Below are 12578 nucleotides of genomic sequence, written 5' to 3'. Positions count from 1 at the left end.
ACGTTTTGCAGCTGTGTGGCTTTGCAGCACAGCAATTCATAAACCACGCTGTACAGAATCCCCAGCAAGACTGGAATGATGTTATAGAAGGCACCATCATGCTTATTACCAGAGAACAAAATACAGGAAAGACAGTTTCCACTGTACACAGCTTAAAGAAAGGAAAGGGGAGGAGGAGTGTGTTGAGCAGCCAGCATCCCTGTACTCAAGAGGGCAGGTAGAAAACTCTTAGGATACAGAGCTACTAAATCTGGTCTAGTATTTAAGACCATAGCTTTTGAAGTTCTCATTTTTTGTTATTTCGTTCATAACTAAATGACTTTCTTCTGGAATATTTGCAGTCTTGTTAAGGTTTGTGTATGCACACGCTGGTCACAGCAAGCAGATAAAATGCCCTCATCATTTCACAAACTATTCTCTACTGGAAAAGAAGATGAAAGATTTTTTTCCCTGTTGCCTCCTGGTGGAGATGTCAATGTTAATGACTTCAGAGTACCCGATAGTGCATTTTGATGAATACACAAAAAGTTTCTGTTGGTTTGTTTTGGGGGGAAGCCAAGAAAAAAGGCAAGATTCTCCAATTGCACAAAAACTGCACTATTTGTGTTTCCAACATTAACAGCAGAGACAGTTAACACTTAAACAAAATGTGCAGCAGAGGATTTTTTTAAACTCAAATGACCCGAATTCAGTGGGCAAGTCCTTTTTAGGTTCATTTTGTTTGTTGTAGACAGTTTAGGATATGGTCATATCTCAGTCCTTAATTCTCCAAGTCTAGATTTATAAATTAACAATATGAATCCTGTTGTGAAGTTGGGGAAATTAATGTCCACCTCAATTTAACTGATAACCAAAAGATGCTTTTCACATCAAAGAAATGATCAAAAAGGCTGTGTCACATTCCAAAGCCAAAAAAACTTAACAAGAATGCAAACACGATGAGTTAGATACCACTGCCAAAACTTTGCCGACAGTGGAACTTCAACGACGCTGTCCTGTGAAGCGGCCTTCCATTTGCCCGGTTCCTCTTCCAGAACCAAGTTTCTGTGCCATGCCCCCTCGTGGAGGTGGTCCTCTTCCATCACGATCACGCATCATTCCACCACCCACAATTCCACGTGGACCACCAGGGCCTCGATCACTGCGCCTGATATCCCTGCGGTCATCACCGCCACCTCTGGTTTCTCGCTCTCTGGCAGCTCTCGTTTTTTTCTCTTCCACATTTAAACGTACTTCTCCTCGAAACATAATTGGCTTTAAAAGAGAAAAATGGTATGAGTGGGTTACATAAGAATAGACAAGTATGAACTTGCATACACAAGTAAGAAAATCTTCTGAGAAATAAAAAACTTTAATGGAAGTCTCGAAAATGCAAATTTCAGCCTTTTTCAGATGAGCAAATGAAAGATGGTCCATACAACAATCTGTAATACTATTTTCATTTATTCTTTGCATAAATACCATTTCACAATTAACTATTTTTAGCTTTACCATAAAAAGATTTGCTATGGTTTTAAATGTTTCAATCCATACTATATACAACAAAAAAGGGAAAATCTTGAATTATGTCCCTTAAATCACTTACTTTTGCAATTAAGATTCTCTGAACTGGTTCAGAGTCATCAAAAACCACAAAACCAAAATTTGGAAGTTTTCCCCCAACACCCTTGGTATTGATGCGAAGTTCCACAACGTTTCCAAAACCTGTGAAAATATACATTACACCAAGGGTTAAATATTTTAACAAAACAGTCTAGTGACTTTATTTGTTCAGAATGAGCAACTGTCATGTTTCTGATCCGCCTGGAAGTAAAAGTGGCAAGGCTCCTATGCCAGATGATCGCTATAGAACATTAGCTCAGATGGGCCACCACCTCACACCCCTAACTCCGGCACCAGACGCCTGTCTCTACACCATGAGAAAAAACTACCTGTCAAGTTTTGAAAGACAAAAAAATCCCCCCCCCCCCCCCCGTTTCAGACAGTCCTCTAGTAACTAATCTCCTTTTTCATCTCCTGAACAAGACCAAGCCACACTCAACAGTCACTGGGAATTGTGATTTCATCATTTCTTCCTTTCTGACCAATTAAAGATTGAAAGAACGTAAGATACACTATAGAGATAAGTAATTTTATAAACTGGGTTTTATTATAAAAAGTCTTTCTTCCTTTAAAGGTTTATTTAAGTTCAAGAACATTTTCTTTAAAGGGAGCCTTTGTGTTGCAGGTTATTTCAGATGGCAGAGCTGTTACACTGAAAACCGTGGAGTCCTGTTATCCACTTGGACAGGACACCCCCAACCAGTGCAGATTCTCTTGCTCATGGAGGGCAGGTCAGGACCACAAGGAGAGGACTGAGCCCTGGTGAGCATCTATGTGTGTCTAATATAGGTAACTTTAAATTTTAATTTAAAAGTCTAATATAAAAGCAAACTAAACCACTTACTCATAAAGAATTCTTTCAGTTCATTTTCATCAATATCATGAGGCAAGTTACCAACGAAAAGCTGATGACTGTCCGGATAACGAATAATTCTCCGGTTGTCAGAGTCGTTCTGTTCCACATCTCCTCTGCCTGAAAAACATAAGAGAGGAGACACTAAAGCCCACAACAACATATAAAACAATACAAAGCAATGAACTAGAAAGCAAAACACCGTTAGTGCCAGGCACAATGGTGCATGCATTGAATCCCAAAAGCCAGAGAGGTTCCCGAGTTCCAGGCTGCCGGAGCTAACCAATGAGGCCGTGACTCAAATAAAAACAAACAAAACAATACTAATATTCATGCTTTGGCCAAAAAAAAAAAAAAAAAAAAAAACCAGATGTTCTCCTTGAAGAAGTGTGTTATTAGTGGGTGAAAAGAATGCCAGGTGCAGACAGATATTAACTAGGTCTGATTATAAAATGGCTAATACTAAAAGAACAGTTACTCCTATATAACCCATGAACAAAGCAGACTTTTAGGTCAGTAAGGCATATTCCACTAATTATCTCCTTAGTTGTCTTTTGAAACAGAAAACACTTCATCTTTGAATGGTACAGCCAAATCAATAACAATACAAACATTTCCTTTTTAAGGCTTATCTCCTAAGGTACTGTCACATAGAATCTCACTTCATCACTTTGATTTATAAATTTCTGAATTTGAGGTATAGTAGTTTATGCCACCTGCAGCCACAGAATTCTCTTTTGAAAAGGCTATCTGTCTTATTTATCTGCACAGGGGTAGTTTGTATGTCTCTATTCATGTGCATACCTAGTGCTGGCAGATGAGCAGAGGGCACTGCATCCCCCACAACTGGAGCTACAGATAATTCTGAGCTGCCATGTGGGTGCATGGCAACCTAAACCTGGGTCATCTGGAAGAGCCGCCACCGCTCTTAACTGCTGAACTCTCAGTGTTCTTATTAACCTGAGCCGTCTCTCCAGCCTCAGCTTAGAATTCTTAAAGCCAGCAACAACGGGCAAATGACAAAATGTGCTCTATTATTCCTTCAAAACACGTGTCTTTGCAAAGGTCAGCAACAAACCCACTCCTCAAAGTTGTTAGCCCAGGCTATCTCGGCAGCATGTCCCTACATAAGCAATCGGATCTTCACATAGACCTGTGTATGAAACCAAATACACTTTTTAAAGTTTAGTCTTTTCAAAGTGTCCAATCAATCTTAGGCCATAAGAGTTGAGCTTACCTGGCCTTGGTCCTCGAGGAGGGAAACCGGGTCGCTCTCGGGGTCGCTGTTCACGTACACGTGGTGGCTGAGACTGAACTTCTGGTTTAGCGTCAACCCTTGGCTAAAATATAACAGAAAAATTATTAAAATTTTTATACTATAAAGAAATAACTTCTACTGGAGAAAAACCAACCATAACTAATATTAGCAAGTCACTAGCAAGGACAATGATATTAAGTTTATGATGTCTTTACATAATTTCCCATATATGTAAGAAATACTTTTAAAAAGATATTCTGTACCAAGCTAGGACTGTAGGGTAGATCTTAATTTTTTCACTCAAGACTGTATAATTCACACTAAGCTGCTTTTGCACAATAACATGCTTAAAATTAAAATTATATTCACAATGAAACAGCGTAAGTTATTGCTACAAAAATCACAAAATGCAAGATGAGCAACTCCATATACATACATAAGACAGTTAAAAAGCTTTCTTGTCTTATGAAGACAAGAATAAAGACAAATAATTCCTCAGTAAATACCTAGTTTACTGCCTTCAGACATCAATAGTGCTCAGTCACACCTTCTCCATCCCATAATCTCAAAACCAATATTTTAATAGTTCAAACAATAACGCTTTAGTATGGTGGCAAGTGCCTATAATCCCAGCACTCAGAAGACTGAGGCAGGAGGATCATAAATTTGAAGCCACCTTGAAACAATAAGACCACATCTCACAAATAAAGTGACAGGAGTTTCCATAGACTATCTCAAATAGTCAAAGAAGCCCTTTAAAAGGATTGACCAACCATTTTCCTTAATTGGGTGGGAGTGATAGGACTGCTGTCAACTGCTGACTCAATACAATCACGTATTTTGTAATAAATACCGTGCACACCGCTCATTCATTTCCCCTAACATAATAGCATTTTCAGTATTCTCAACCTCTATGGGCTTTCTATTGCTCAGGGATTTATAGCCCAAGAAAAAGACAAAAGTAAACGAATCATCAAAGGATGTTGAAAACATTCAAAAGACTATGGACACCCCATACTAGAGCTAGTACCTTGATCTAAGCAAGACTCCAACTTTCATATATAACTGAGATGTTATAATTTGCAAGGACAAATCTAAACACACACACACACACACAAAAAAAAAAACCTATGCAGCTTCAACATTAATAGTTAATTACAAGATTTGCCCACTTCTTACAAACTTTTCTTCCACCTATGTAGACTACATTTTCACATGTCCTGGAATCTGCCTAGTTACAGAATTAATTTTGCTGGCTGAGGTGACACACACCTTTGAATCCAGCACTTAGGAGGCAGAGGCAAGCAGATTTCTGTAAATTCAAGGCCAACCTGGTCTACATAGTGAGAGGACTTAGTTTTTGTTATAAAGTCTCTCTAGCTAGCTTGCTTTGTGTGTATGGGAGGAAGGCAATCCTTGAGGACTGTTTTTTTTTTTTTTTTTTAAACGATTCACTTATTTTTATGTGCACTGGGGTATTTTGCCTGCATGTATGTCTTCTACATCTGTGTGAGGGTGCCGGATCCACAGGAACTGGAGTTACATACAGACAGTTGGGAGCTGCCATGTGGAGCGCTAGGACTTGAACCCTAGTCCTCTTAACTGCTGAGCCATGTCTTCAGCCCCAGCCCAGGGATAGATACGGATTGTAACCTGTGATGATACTCCATTTCTTCCCCCCAGTGCTGGGACTGCAGATATGCACCACTGAAAGAACCAAGCAGGGTGCCTGAGCAAATGTTGGGCAGTCCTTAGCTCGGAATGCCGTATACCTGACAATGAGGGAACGACTGCCTGGGCTTAGTTTAACAGAACATTAACGCTGATGTCTAGAAAAAGCAGGTATTTACAACTTAGGCTTACTTCCCGAAGGTAGCTTCAAAGCAGAATTTAGTACAGTTTGTATTATCAATCAGAATTAAAAAGATGTACTCCAAGCAAACTTCAGTGTCTTACTAGAAATTAAAAATGGCGAGTGTGTACAGGGAATGGTAGAACAAGCCTTCAATCCCAATACCCAGGAGACGAGAGGCAAGTGGAATCCTGTGAATTAAAGGCCACCCTGGTCTACATAGCCAGAGTCCCAAGGCAGAGCCACATGGTGAGACTCTGTCTCAAAAGAAGGCATGAAGAGATGGGTAGCAGTTTAAAAGCACTTAATGCTTTTTCAGAAGACTCCGGTTCAGTTCCCAGAACTTGCATGGTTGCTAAAAGCCCTCTAATTGCAGGTCCAGGATCCCTGAGACCCTGTTCCGGTCCTAAAGGCGTTGCACATACATGGTACATAAGATATATGTGCATGCAAAACCAGCCATACTCATAAAAATAAATCTTTTTTGAGAAAAATAGCTAATACTTTGCATTTAGAATTTTCAGAAAAAAGACCACTCAATCTAAATATTATCAAAGAACCTGAGGCTCTGACCTTAACATTTCAAAACTTCTTACCAAAATAAATTCTCAAAGCCATTTAAAATTAAGCTTAAAAGATTTCCCATCTTATGAATAATTTGTACACTGCTTTAGTAACTTTGACTTTGGAAGTAGACAGAATGCCAGTGCATAAAAAGTAGAACCAAAAGCTAAGAAAGAAATGTCAACTAAGGCAGCTATGTCCTTGTAATTCTTCTCATCGGCTGATTACAACTAATTATTCCTAACAAATCAAGTGGCTAATAGCCTACTATTAGGGCTTTCAATTTAACTTCATGAAACCGGAGAGGAAGATCTCACAGCAAATCCTATAAATGAATGTCCAACAAAATATAAAATAAAAATGGTCAAATAAGCCAAAAAGGAATCACCACACCACACACGTCTTTCAACTGAGTATGAGCTATTTAATCAAGAACTTCACTTACCTACTTCTATCCCAATGCCTACCAATATCCTAAATGTAGATTTAACTTCCGTTTACCAAATAATCTAATATAAAGAAATGAGTATTATTCAAAAGTAACAAAGTTGAAGGTTACTAAACCAAGTGAAAATATCAAACCAAACATAGCACAAAGACATGAGGATATTTTTAAAGCTTATGTTTTATTATTTTTATGTATGTATGTATGTATGTAGGTATGTATGTATGTATGTAAGCAAGCTATCTGTAGGTACGTGCACATGAGTGTAGATGCTAACAGAGGACAGAGGCACCAGGTCCCCTGGAAATGGAGTTACAGGTAGTTTTAAGTCACCTGACATGGGTGCTGGGATCCTCAACTCGGGAGCAGTATGTGTTCTTAACTGGTGAACAATCTCTCCAGCCCTTGAATGACTCAAATGTGAAATACCTACGAGTCTAGAATCTCCTAAGTTAAGACATACCTTAATTACGTACTCTTAATTATAGTACTCTTCTTTGGTGTGAATACAGACACGATACCCTCCACAAGATACTGAAGAAAAATGTACACATGTAGAACCACTTATGTAGTATGATGTGTACCTACATAAATACAAAAGCCAGGCTGCATTTCACCTGTCCAAACATGGGTGAGTTATGCTAGACTTTTAATTTTCGTCTCTAAAATGAGAATACCTCTCACACAGGGTGGTTTTAAGGACTCAGTAAGAAGAACTATCTGTACATACTTTCAATCTTAGTACTAGGGAGGCAGAGGTAGGTGGATCTTGTGAGTTCATGGCCAGCCAGGGCTATACAGTGAGACCCTGCCCCTGCCCCAAATGTGAAAATATCATGCTGAACATAATGGCTAGGCAAATAAAAGGAATCTATTATTGAACTTTTAAAATAAGTGTTGTGCTGTAGCTATGACTTAGCAGTTATTGAAGTCATCGGCTGCTCTTCCAGACAACCCAGAGGGTTCCATCCTCAGCACCTATGTCAGCTCACAACCATCTGTATCTCCAGTCCCAAGAGAACCAACACTTTCTCCAGCCTCTAACGGCACTGCATGCATGAAGTACACATGCACCCACATAGCCAAAATACCCATAGACACAAAATTAAATTAGAAATCAAGATTTCAAAGTCCCAAGTCATTTATCCCTTCTCCAGATCAGTCTGAGAAGCACAAATCATTAGGCTGGAACTCTGGCTTGAGATCAAACATAACCAATTTAAATATCTAAGGGGGGGGGGGGGACTATGACAATACAGGGGTATTATGTATTGTATAGATGGTTACAATGTATAGAAACATTGAGGACAAGGTAATTACTAGTTACTTTTAAAACCTCTGTCTCAATGTTAAGAGCATCTAAAGATGCATACAATAACCATTTTAAATGTAAATCCTAGGAAAATGAAACAACTCAAAATAGAGGGGGAAACTGGATACTTATATATGCCAATAAACTTAATTCAAATTTAATCTTAACTATCTAACAAGCATCATAAATAGTGTCATATTTTCAGTTTTGGAAAGCTCTGAAATGGGTTAAGATGACAAACAGACAAAAAGCAGAATACTGAAATGATCTGTTAAGGTGAACACTACAGTCGTAAGTTGGTACAGGCTTCAATTAAATTGTATAAACAACTTAGAGACTGAGTTTAGGAAATGTAAATATATGTAATATATATTGTAACATATATATTATATATACACACACACATATATAAAGTTTCTATTTCTTTAGAACAATGATTTTTAAATGTCATTCTATTTTGTGCCTTTCCAAATTTCTTACCTAAAATGTTCTTACTAAGTTGTAAAATTTTCAAAAGGAGTACTTTTTTAAAGAAGCCTTTAAAATGACAATATAGTATTAGTAAAACCAACTTAATCTGTATTGTACACACCCAAGCCCCAAATACCACCTCTGTAGATTAATAGAGATTTGGCATTTAAAGTGGGTGCACTGACATTTAATACATTTTTGTATGTTTAATCCATATTTCTGGTTGACTCACTTAAAAATGTATAAAAAATAAGCAATTGGCAAATGTAACAAGGATACAATCCAATGTGTTCACAGATCGTTACCTGTGAGACTGGTGCTTTAACATGGGGTGGAATTCCAGAGGAAGAAACAGTACCACTAGGAGGCAGGTTTTTACTGGTCACTGAAGCCCAGGAGAAAGCCTGCAGGAAATGCAACAAACCTAGACTACTAATCATGGAAAACCACCAACATTCCTATAGGGAAACTTCCAAATATATAATCTGTTTTCATTTCTGATCTGTTCCTTTACATTGAAGGACTCCTACAAGAAAGGCACACACACACATGCCAGTCTGCGTGCCAGCTTTCAAAATCTCATTATGCAAGATATGACTGTTTTGTCTCAGCTGCTAAATAAACCACACCAAGTTCCTACATAAGCAAGTGGCAAACAAAACCACTATCAACTAAACATGCTGTAAAATCTGAACCAGATAGAACTGACTTCCTTCCCCTTTTCTGGGAAGACAGGATGTGTGAGTGATGGTGTTAGGGGAAAGGGGAAGAATAGAAAAGAACAGAGTACTAGCTGGAAAATTAACAGACACTTACAAATTGAACAAGGACTATTGTACTACTTTTCTCTCACTGCCAAATGTACTTTAATCTTCTACTTCACAAAGATAGAGAAGTTTTACATGATATACTATGGGTGTCACGCATCTCTACAAGAAAATTAGTAGAGTAAGGAAACTGATCCCATTTATATCACAAGCAGATATCTCTCACAGATCAACTTCAATTGGGACATTGCATGACTCCTGGAGCATCAGAAGAGATGAGCAACTGAAAGCCTCATACATGGACTTGAATAATTTCATGTAAGTCATTCAACACTGCATACAGACAAGAGTAATCTTATGTTATAAATTTCACTCTTAGGAATATTTGTGGGGTAGAGAGAAACCATGAAATCTCCCCAGAACAACAAAAACTCCAGCTTCTTTCATATACACAAAAGTAAAGCTTACTATTTCAAATAAATGAACCAAAATCATGCTTCGTTAATGGCACCAAGTATGAAAATGTGAGGTCCAGGTCTGAAAAGTTCCTCTGATCTCACCTTTGGCGGTTCTTGAGGCAGAGAAGCAGGCTCGGCAGGAGGAGGAGTGGCAGACTTCTCCTCTAGCTCTTCCAAGTGTTTCTCCTCCACTTGTGGTTTCAGCTCTTCAGTCTTTGTTTCAGATTCTGGCTCAGGTTCAGGTTCATGAGAGGATTCTTCCAAAGGCTCCTCTATGCCATTACTAGAATGAAACATCTAGGTCACTAGGCATTCAAATGAAACAAAACTGTTTCTCTCCAAACTAACAGTTGTAGCCAGATATGTGCCAGTAACCTGTTCTGTGTTCAGGTACATGTGGGCGTTCAGAAGGGATAAAACCCAAGCCAGATGCTGTGCACATACCGGCAAAATTGCTCCACCACAGAGGCTCACCTCCAGTCTAAACCCATCTGTTTCTTTGGTTTGGTTGTTTGAGACAGGATTTTACTGCCATAGGGATGCTCTGAACTGCTGTGCCATCACTATATCCACAGTTACAGGATTTAAAATCTAAGTTATCAATAATGTTTGTATTCTAATTAGTGTGTGAAGGAACGATGCACGAGGTGAGGCTTTTATGAAATCAGTATTCTTCCACTTTACATCAGGAATTCAGCTTAGCACTCCAGGCTTGCAGGGTGAGCACCATTGCTGGCTGAGCCGCCTCCCTCCCCATGCAGAAGTAAGTTCAGTGCACTGTTCTAAGCAGTCTGCATTATCAGTAGTCAACCACAGTTTAAAAAAACTGTGGGAAAAAAGGTGAAACCATGTGAAATTTTTGAAATAAGTAGTAATTTTCAGTATCTTGGTATATATCAAATACTGGCTCAAATGTACAGTTTTAACAAAATGTATTCCCAGGGGCTGAGGGTATAGTTTGGTGGCAAAGTGCATACTTAACATGCACAAAGTCTGAGGTTTAATACCTAACACTAAAGGAAAAAAATTAACTTCAACAGTAATCCTAGAATCAACTACCTTACAGTCCGTTACACTACAGGTCAGTGCAAATGCACCTTCAAGTGCTAGTCTTACGTCACAGGATGAGCATCATAATAAGCGCTGTTAGCATTCTCTTGCACAGGTTCAGGAGACGGCTGCCTTTCTTCTTGCTCCTCTTCTACCTCGTCTTCTGATTCTGACAATACATAATATAGCACATCTTTTTAAGAAGCGCTCAAACAATCTCTAACACATAGACTGTAGTATGCTTAAATGCATGCTGGTTTAAAAGGTCACTGAAATATTCCCTGTTCCCTGCAAACTAAAGAGAAAAAGTACGACAAAATTTGATTACTATGTTCTAATACAAGATGTATTAGTTAGGAAAAGCTTGCAAGGAAACTGAAAAATTATTTTATTCAGTAATAAGAAGGAAAGCAAACCAATATTTCTATCAGTGGAAGATTAATAAATACAGTACAGCCAGAATTTGGACTGGCAACAGACAAGAAGTGAAAAGGTTCCATGCCACTCACTTAATTCTTATAAAATCAATGGCACATTTTTAAAAGTTTCATACTATTGAAACTACCAAGAACCTTTTCCCTTCAAACTAAGCTCACCTTCATCAAGTTCTGGTTCAGAATCACCAAATACTTCATCTTCATAACGAAACATATCATTGTGGACATAAAACTTATTTGGAACAGATCCCTATAGAAAACAACATACAAATAGCCATAAATATCCATGAATAGAAGTACCCACAATATCCTCAAACAACTGTAAACATCCATGGTATTGTATTAGAAGAACAAACTAGGAGGCTGGAGAGATGGCCCAGCAGTTAAGAGCACTGACTGCTCTTCCAGAGGACCTGAGTTCTAGTCCCAGCAACCATATAGTGGCTCACAACCATCTGTAATGGAATCTGATTCCCTATTCTGATATGCATGAAACAGCATTCATAAAACAAACAAACAAATAAATTAACAAATAGATAAATCTTAAAAAACGAAAAAAATTGAATGTTATATACAATCTCACATACAATCGCAATTTTAGTACCACAGAAATAATCTAGTCTAATTATTATCCAAATGTGAGCATGTTATGATGTTAACACAGAGAAAACTAAAATATCTCACCAAATAAATATTATAAAAACAGTGTGGGGGCCAATACCTGTAATCCCACCTCTTGGGAGACCAAAAAGGAGGAGGGCACAGGCTGCAGGCCAGCTGAGCTACAGGGAGATTATGCTTAAAAAGCAAACAAAAAGCTGGATGCAGTGGCTCATGCCTGTCATTCCAGCACTGTAGGAGGCAGAGGCAGGTGAATTACTATGAGTTCGAGGCCAGCCTGGTCTACAAAGTGAGTCCAGAACAGCCAAGGCTATGTAAAGGAACCCTGTCTCAAAAAACAAACCAACCAAACAAAAAACCCATAACACACACATATATGAAAATGTCAAAGCCCAGCATTATGTAAGAATAGATGCTAAAACTAAGGAAATATTACAATTAAAAAAAACTCTTTAAAAATACAATTTAATATTTCTAAAATCATGTGGGTTTGTTCCTTTGACTTATGGTCCTGGGGATCAAACTCAGAGCCTTGAACACAAAGCCAAGTGTTCTACCACTGACTATACCACCCCAATCCTCTGGTTTGTTTTTTTTAACACTTACACATTTAATTCAGGATCCAACTTTAATGCACACAAGTACAATTTCCAAGTAAGATGTATCAATACACCTAATAAAATCTCTCAAAAACAGCAGCAAGCAGACTAAAGAGACAGATGGCTGTCTTTAGTGGTTAAGAACAAAGGCTGCTTTTAAAGACCCAGGTTCAATTCCTAGCATGGCGTGTAGGCACAGATGCAAGCCAGAATATTGTATAAATAATAAATCAATAATAATAAGAAAGAAAGAAAGAAAGAAAGAAAGAAAGAAAGAAAGAAAGAAAGA

General features: G+C 38.2%; 1 protein-coding gene and 1 non-coding gene across 3 annotated transcripts in view; both read right to left on the bottom strand.

The window, feature by feature from the left end:
• Positions 1–876: 876 nt before the first annotated feature.
• The window catches only part of G3bp2 (G3BP stress granule assembly factor 2), a 25384-nt gene continuing 13682 nt past the window's right edge, over positions 877–12578 (bottom strand). The window contains exons 5-12 of one of the 2 annotated variants that reach the window (XM_055595872.1): positions 11229–11319; positions 10699–10801; positions 9685–9865; positions 8663–8761; positions 3693–3795; positions 2447–2575; positions 1586–1704; positions 877–1254 (exon numbers count right to left, since the gene is read on the bottom strand). In XM_055595872.1, coding sequence (XP_055451847.1) covers positions 982–1254; positions 1586–1704; positions 2447–2575; positions 3693–3795; positions 8663–8761; positions 9685–9865; positions 10699–10801; positions 11229–11319 — 1098 coding nt within the window. In that variant the 3' untranslated portion in view covers positions 877–981. The remainder of the gene's footprint in view (positions 1255–1585; positions 1705–2446; positions 2576–3692; positions 3796–8662; positions 8762–9684; positions 9866–10698; positions 10802–11228; positions 11320–12578) is intronic. The other variant, XM_055595875.1, reaches the window with a different exon arrangement.
• LOC129668540 (small Cajal body-specific RNA 23) lies at positions 2248–2372 on the bottom strand. Its single transcript, XR_008718931.1, has one exon. It is a non-coding gene; the product is annotated as a small Cajal body-specific RNA 23 (non-coding RNA).

The sequence above is a fragment of the Psammomys obesus genome, unplaced genomic scaffold, assembly GCF_907164565.1.
Source record: "Psammomys obesus unplaced genomic scaffold, mPsaObe1.curated_primary_1811, whole genome shotgun sequence".
In the NCBI taxonomy this organism is placed as follows: domain Eukaryota; kingdom Metazoa; phylum Chordata; class Mammalia; order Rodentia; family Muridae; genus Psammomys; species Psammomys obesus.
The sequence above is the reverse complement of the archived record's forward strand: the minus strand, read 5'-3'. Positions and strand labels throughout refer to the sequence as shown.